We start from the raw sequence: 8,183 nt of genomic DNA, 5'->3' as shown, positions 1-8,183 counted from the left end.
TTACAAGTAAATATAAAAATATGAATGGACAGTTTCGAAGTTCATCCAAATTTATTCTACTTATTAAGTTTTAAAAATTTTGCAAAGAATATTTTCTTTTGCTCGAAATACTCTCTATTTACAAAATAATAATAATAATAATAATAATAATAATAATAATAATAATTAAAACAAAATATTATGACAAAAGTTTTTGTAAGTTGCGTTGAGATATAAGTTACGCTAAGATGAAAATATTTTAAATTATAGATTTTAAATCTATGGATTTTATGTTGAATGTATTTCAAATTCATATCTTGTTAATCGATGCTAAATATGATGAATAAATATATCCAAAGTTGAAATGAATCCTTCAAAGTTCAAATGCATTTCCAAAGCAAATTTTTCATTCCAAATAAATTCAAGCACAACCTTAAAAATTGTCAAACTCACAGAATGTAATTGAGATTTATCAAGTACTATTGATAATACAAAATAATGTTAGTTTTTTCATTTGTGCATCTCCAGATATACAACACGAAAATAACCATAAACCAAAGCCTTCCAGCAGCTCAGAGTATAATTTCAACCAAGGTTTCACAAGTGAAGTATAAGATCTTTCGAAAAGCACTCAACCGGCATATATTCAAGATTCATTACAAAAAAAAAAAAAAAAAAAAAAAAAATCGAGATTACACATACTTTCATTCGAGAAAAAAGGAAGCTCGTGAGAAGTGAAGTAGCTTAACCGAAACCCAAATTGAACCCACCAAAATGAACCCATCCACCTCAGAAAACCAAATTGACCTCAGTGTACTAAAGATCTATACGTTTCTCATTCAAAATGAATATACGGATAAACCGAGAGGAGGGGAACAAAAAAATATGTATCGACTTAGCAAGAAAAAAGGAAATAAAGTCAAAATTTTGTATGAGAAGAATGGCCATTTTCAGAGAGTGAGACACTGTTGGCTCGAAAATCAAGCAAACTTGGTGTTAAAGAAACCATTAGATCTTGGAACTGCCACAGGCCGTAACACAGGGAAGAGAGGCTGTGAAATGGGAATGGAGCTTGGCATAACAAATTGCTGAGGTGAATTTGTTATAATTGGTGGAGTCATGCACAACTGCAATGCCTGAGCCGAAGCATTTCCTGGAAAATAATGTCTTTCCTGTTAAACTTCCCCATTAGTTTGAATAACAAATATAATTTCTCGCAGAACTTAATCACAAATACTTTTGGAACATGAGTGTTTGTTTGGTAAGGAAGTTGCGGTTCCACTTGGTTCAGTTTCGTACATTTGTAGATTCGTATCAAGGCAGAATCACGACAAACATCCCACACGCATTTAAATTGTTCATATGTAATTCGTATAGCTCACAGGAATCTACCTTGGTTCTTGGGAAGATGTGGAGTTATAAGAGACCGTGAAGTTGGTTGAGAGAACCCTGCTGCACTCTGTACAACATCCTGATACAACCATGTCACCACAAAACATTCATAAAATATTAAAAATGCATCCTAGCACTACTAGGAAAAAGATTGACCAAAATACAAAGAAGAATGAATAGAGAAACAAGAATTGTGGTGAAAATGAAAAGAAAGAACTCTTAGCATTTTGCAGTTAGATCGTGACGTGCAAGTGGAAAATAACTATAATCGACAAGCTTAATAAATGATGCCTTATAATAGATCGACAAGAATTACTAAGTAGGGAAGATGTGGTTTCATACACTGGCAATGGGATGCATACAAACAAGTGGTCCTACTCGTCCAAGCGTAACCTGAGAATAAGAATGAGTTTGAATCCTTAACCGTCCCATGGCAAAAACATCCACACACTAATACATTGAAAGTAATTAACAATACGACGTACATTTTGTGGATTTGATTGCATATAACCAGGCCCTGTTTGAAAATTGTGGTATTGGCCAGCATACCTAACTGGTTGTGTCCTGCTTACCATTTGCCCAATAACCTACACATTCACAAAAAGTTGAAATAAGAGGTAGCAGAAAAAAACAAGGCAATGTAGCCACCACGAACATAGCATCTACCAGCATCCTCAACACAAATAAACTGTGATTTTCTGTCAGTATTTCCCCTATCTAGAGTTCTATATAGATAGATAAAAATGTATGCCTGATTGAAAAGGAAAATGAGGTGAGAATCTATACAAAAGATATATCCTTCCAGGCTATGTTCAGATTTGTCTTTCCAAACATGTTTTCCAACTCCCAAAATAAAATCAAGATTCAAGCATACATCAAATTCTCCAAAAGAAACTCTCAAATTTTATTTTCATCTCATTTCATATCACCCAACATAATTATTAGTTTTGACAAAACTATTTATAGCTCCTAAAAAATACTCAATTGTATTTGATTTTAAATTTTTAAAGATACCACAGCTATCACAAAAACTAAATATATATGAAGTCGCATCATCGACCAAACACATCCTCAAGATGCCATATTTATTGCAAATATTCTCCCTTGAAAACAAAACTAAACATGCATCATACTCTTTAATCAAACTCCAAAACACCATTTCAAAAAATAAAAATGAAAAATAAAACTCCAGAGACACTGGAACCCAAGTGTTTTCGGTTAGGAGATAGCTTCTATTTAATAATTCAAGTGAATTATCTCAGAGTCAGAAAATTAGCATTCAGACAATTAAGGAAAATTATGGTAGCACGTACAGATTGGGCATATGGCACATCATGGCCACCATCCCCGATGGCCACATTGTTGTATGAAACAAACTTAACAGGCATGGAAGGATGAGCAAACGAACTGATATCAACTCCTTGTTGTGCACTTGCCATTGGTGCCATAGCAGCAGTATCTTGCATGTAAGATACACCTGCTCCATTAGGCATTGCCGGAGGAGTCACAGATCTATGGTGCAACATTGATGGAGAAAATATTTTAGCTCCAGGATTGAGTGTAGATTCCTATAAAGAAAAATATTGCATCATAGAAATTAGGTTAACTAACTTGCAGAAGTCTACAGAAAAGATATTGAATAATTAATCCACATCAAATAAGCATTTTTTCTTCCAAAAATAACCTCAAATACCAAAACAAGTCATGATAGTAAAATGAACTCGGTCAATGAATATTATCAGATGGGGGAATACCAAGTGCTTGATCCCGTGACACCACAACAACAAAGGGAACCACCATTATTAAGCAGCTCATATAATCCACACGTAATCATAATTCAATGCTTCCACAGTACCTTGGATGTTCTCTGTAAATTTGAACTTTTGGAAGGCATGGAAGGTATATAGGATGCAGATGATGCCCTGAGGCGTGACTCTGTATTGATATCAAATGAGGGAGTTGAAGTTACAGAAGCCTTTGGAGAGGAACCAACTGAGCATGCAGTAGTACCATCTGAAGTTGGCCCTGTATTTCTCTGGTCCTCATGTGAGGTAGAATAACCAGCAGAAATCTTTTTAGGTGATTCTTGGATATCTGTTCTTTCTGAAATTGTCATTGCGGCCGCTGATTGATTTTCACAACCAGAAACATGCAGAGAAAAGAAAAGAATCATAACCTAAAAATACCGTCGAGAAACTAATGAATCATCCATTGAATAGGACAACAAAACACCTTGGGGGGAGAACAGGGTACATAAATTAATTTAAAAAATTAATGCTGTGAAGAGAATACCCATTTAGCTAAATCATTGTGACAATTCTCTCCAACTACTAAAAGCTCTGGTGTTACAATGGTTAATTCCAAATCTTCACCGATGCTCCAATCTACGATATTAATTGCAAATGCATCTCAATAACTCTCTTTTTAAGAAGAATTGGGAGTATAAATTTAGATCCACACACGTATCCTGCAGGCTACAGAGCAAATTTATCTAATTAATGGACTGTTTCGTGTCTATATCACCATACAAGCTCTGAGCATCTAGGTATTAGAAAAATAGCAGATGTCTCCATTCAGTTTATTAGACAGAAAATAAGTATTATTAGCTTGTAACAAGCAAAAGTATAGCAGATTAGCAGTCTTCATTAATTGAACAATCTAGCAAGTAACATCATCCGGTGGCCAATTATGTAATGGATCTAATTTTAATTAAAGAAAACATGATGACAGCACAAATCGTAATATTGAGGAGTGGAATTCCTTGGTGATATCATAATATCCTGGTTTTCCACAGTTCCAGCCTCCAGTTCATCAAGAACAGTAACCACACCTGTTGTGTTCATGATTTGCCCTAACTGGACTATCTGCCACCACTTGTCATCGTTGAAAACGGTTACTTAAAAATAGATAATTGCTTCAACATGTTATGTATCCCTAAAACAGGTCAATAATTTGGCTTTGTTATCCCCCACTCCACGGCTCAGGTAAATACCAAGAAAACAGAAACCTCTTGATAGGACTTCATTATGCACCAGTTTTTTTCAGAATGAAACTAGTATGTTTGATCTGAATTCTCACAGAATAGTAAATCAGTTCTAGGTGGATAGCCAGGCTATTGCTATGATACCCTGTCATTCACCATCAATCCCCCTCCCTCTACATGACACACCAAAAAAGGAAAAGGAGGAAAAAAACAAAACAAGTTCATTTACGTTATCAATAGCTTAAACTACACCAACCCCCTGCAAGTTATACACAAAAATGTTAACTTTATTAAAGTAATCCAAGGAAGTGAGGTGAGGTAGAAACATACTGCTTGGGCTGGAGACCTGAGGTTCATGAGTCTGCAAGACAAAATTAATTTATATCAAGAAACAATTTTGAATCACACAATTGAAATGGTTTGTTCACATCAACATACAATTCTCTCATCTTGAAGCTCGGAAATGGTTTTGCTGTCTCTCTTTATTTCTTGTGGGCCATCCACTGGTCTGTCATCAAGAGTAACAGATATCAATTATTTATATGTTATTGATAGGGAATTATCACAAATTATTCTACTTCACTTCTAATTTTGCATCAAATAAAAATTTTCATTTGATAGAGCACAGTCCATGCAATCCTGAATAGGAGGTGATTAAATAAAAAAGAAGCCAGATGTTATGGCCATCCATACAAGTGGATGTCAAGTTCAACTTACCTTCACAGAGACGATATAAACTAAACTGGCAAGATGATAATTTTGTAGGAAGTACATAAACATTAACGTACACAGAACAAAAAACAATATTAGGTAGCACAATGTTCAAATAAAATAACTGCCAATAGGTCAATGACGCATCATAAGGACATACTCATTGTAGACCATAATGGCCAACCAAAAAAGACATAAATGCAACATCAGGAACAATCCATTCTTTTTCAAGACTGTACGTTTAACAGCAGACTCAAGGGAACCAACAAAAGTAACTGAAATAACCAAGAGAAAAGTACACAAAATTAAATGTCACTTCGGCAGCGGTCTTATGTATCAAATAATGAGTAAACTTCTCCCAGTTTATACACTATCAAAGACCCCTCCTGGCTCCCCCCAAAAAGAATAACACACACACTACCAAAATTATTCAGAAACCCTAAAGCCTGGTGTTGGAACTATAATTAGTTTGATTCAACTTTCAAGCAATTGCTATTGAAGGGAAGAGACCCACATGCCTAGTTCCAAGAGGCAAGACTAGCATTATGAATGCCATGTGCCCCAACAACCTCCTGCTACCATCTCTGGCTTGCCAAAGTATCTTCCCAACAATTAATAGCAAGTATCATGCATAAAATAGTATATCTCTTCTGGTTTTATTGCAATATCACTTTAGGGAAAAATTATATTTTAATCTAACCTTGTTTGGTTTTTATGCTTTATATCTCCTCCCAACTCGTTAGGTATAATCACCTTAGCCTCCCTCTCTGGGTATTCTTTATGACCCAAAACATCTTCCTCCATGCCCTTTCCTCCTCCAGATCCAGTGACGCCATTTGCAGGGAGTCGAACCTCCTAGGCATAGGGAAAATAGTAATTATATAAACTTCTAAATGCAAGTTAAGAAATAACTTGAGAATTGTGAAAAGAAGAGACTGCATGCCTTAGCAACAATTTGGACAAAATTTTCTGACGGAACTACAAGTGTCTCTATCAAACTGCCAATAACGACATTTGCTTCTTGATTCCCCTTCTTGATCATCCTCGCATTCTTCAGTACAATAGCTATACAAAATGCATTCTATCAGGTGCGAAATGGATTTGATAAATTTCAATTGCAGTGTCCTCATGCTCAAAATTACTACCAGAAGTAAGCAACACCTAAATATATCTACATGGCTGAATTACCAGCTAGTATAAACAATTTTGGATTAATAACTCCATGTACAGAATTTCCTAATTCAAATTGAAACAGGAAACCGAGCCTGTCCACATAGAAAATTTTATCGATCGGTCACCAAACTGAAGCACAAACCAATCCAGAACGAAAAAACGCACCATGATTTCTCAAGAAAGCTAAAACCCAGAAACTATTCGATCCATTATGCAAAAACCTTTCCGGGTTACTCAGGAAATTCAACAGAGAGCTACGGAAATCATAAGGCAACAATACCATAGTCACGGTCGACGCAGGCGGTGTAGAAGATTCCAGAATAAACCGAGCCATCTCTAGCGTGGACGTCAACAGGCATCCCAATGATGGACATCGTTGCGAATAGCACAGCATCGCTGATAACCACCGATGAAGACGCCGCCGTCGCCGCGACGTTTCGGCTTTTCTCTTCCTCCCTTAAGTTACCCTTTCCGCAAGCCATTGGTTACCGTAGAAGAAGCCTATTGATTTGAATACAGGAACAATGATTGGATTTCAAAAAGAAGTGAAATTGAGGAAATGGAGAAGAGATCTAGAACTAGAAGAAATGGAGGCTCGGGCTATACATGGAGATGTAGCTTAGCTTAGATTTGCAAATACGAAGGTACGAGGGAACTGTGATTTTTGTTCTTTTCCGGCCATTTCTCACCTTATTACTAATTATTATTATTATTATTATTATTATTATTATTATTATTATCATTATCATTATCATTATTATTAGGCATTGTTTGGTTTGATTAATTATTAATCTATGTATAACTTATCCCAATTAATTTCATCTTATTTTCGTCATATTATTTATATATTTATTAATTAATAATTTTACATCAATTAAATCAAATAAATTATAATATATCCATCAAATCAAATAATGTATTAACTATTTTTTCTTATTTATTTTTAATTTACGTTATATTACTTATTTATGGATTACTTATCATATCACTCAAACCAAACGATGCATGTTAAAAAAAGAACATGATGAAATAGTTGAGAAAGTGGGGTAGTCATATTCAAATTTTGTCATTTATGTGTTTTTTTAATTTTATAGTAAAACAGTAGGGGTATTTTGATACAACCATTAAAATGATCAAAATAGTTATTATGTGATCCTCTGTATTATAATATTGTATAGAATTGTATAGATGTATAGATAACTCTTTATTTTTTTTGAAAAAATATAACTCATTTTTTATGAAATGCTTTTAATCTCATCATTATCTTTTCACGCCTTTTAACTTTAGTATCTACAATTTATTCTTAAATTTAACATAAAAAAATCATTATCAAGAATTTTAAAAACAAATTAAACGCAATACATAATATATTATATAAATAAATAAATTTAAAAGATAATTAATTATTTAAAATATAATTTAAAATGAATTATTTAACTTATTTTTTAAGTAATAGGATTAAAGCATTTGAAAATTATTCTTAATGATAATAATAAGATTAAAATATTCAAAACAAATGTTGTTTCTGGAAATATAAAAAAAATTGAAAAAAAATAATTACATATTTAAATAAAACATCGCTTATAGGAAGTTATACTTTAATTATATAGTAAAATTGCAATATTATTTGCTTAAGAATTGTTTTAAAAAATAAGATATTTCCTTTATTATATTATATGAATTATCAATTAATACCTGATCCCCAGTTAACTTTTATAATTTTAATAATTGTTGTGTTATTTTTTTTTCCTTTTTCATCATATGCAAATATTACTTAATTTATATATTGATTCTTAATCGTAACATTTTTTTTAATCTCCTCATATAGTTAGTTCTACTAATTATGCAATTTTTACGATAAAATAAATCAATTATACCGTAATCGACAGTGCTTAACAACACTAGCAAGGAAAACCACCCTTTTTTGTTAGCATTGACATCCAAT

At 33.2% G+C, this 8,183-nt stretch overlaps 1 protein-coding gene across 1 annotated transcript; it reads right to left on the bottom strand.

The window, feature by feature from the left end:
- Window positions 1-448: 448 nt before the first annotated feature.
- On the bottom strand, window positions 449-6,892 carry LOC140890842 (uncharacterized). Its single transcript, XM_073298960.1, has 11 exons — window positions 6,519-6,892; window positions 6,009-6,130; window positions 5,766-5,920; window positions 4,793-4,862; window positions 4,685-4,715; window positions 3,227-3,495; window positions 2,685-2,939; window positions 1,857-1,958; window positions 1,714-1,764; window positions 1,372-1,450; window positions 449-1,132 (listed from the first exon to the last, which is right to left on the bottom strand). The coding sequence occupies exons 1-11, from the start codon at window positions 6,718-6,720 to the stop codon at window positions 960-962; spliced, it is 1,509 nt and encodes a 502-aa protein (XP_073155061.1). The 5' UTR covers window positions 6,721-6,892; the 3' UTR covers window positions 449-959.
- Window positions 6,893-8,183: the final 1,291 nt, after the last annotated feature.

Source organism: Henckelia pumila, chromosome 3 (assembly GCF_033568475.1).
Source record: "Henckelia pumila isolate YLH828 chromosome 3, ASM3356847v2, whole genome shotgun sequence".
Lineage (NCBI taxonomy): Eukaryota > Viridiplantae > Streptophyta > Magnoliopsida > Lamiales > Gesneriaceae > Henckelia > Henckelia pumila.
Note: the sequence above shows the minus strand (reverse complement) of the source record. Positions and strands in the feature narration are given on the sequence as shown.

Coding starts and splice junctions, on each gene's coding strand:
- LOC140890842 (XM_073298960.1), bottom strand. CDS start 6,720: ATGGCTTGCGGAAAGGGTAACTTAAGGGAGGAAGAGAAAAGCCGAAAC. Junction 6,131..6,518: donor CTGCGTCGACCGTGACTATG/GTATTGTTGCCT, acceptor CATTTTGTATAG/CTATTGTACTGAAGAATGCG. Junction 1,959..2,684: donor ATGTGCCATATGCCCAATCT/GTACGTGCTACC, acceptor GTGAATGTGTAG/GTTATTGGGCAAATGGTAAG.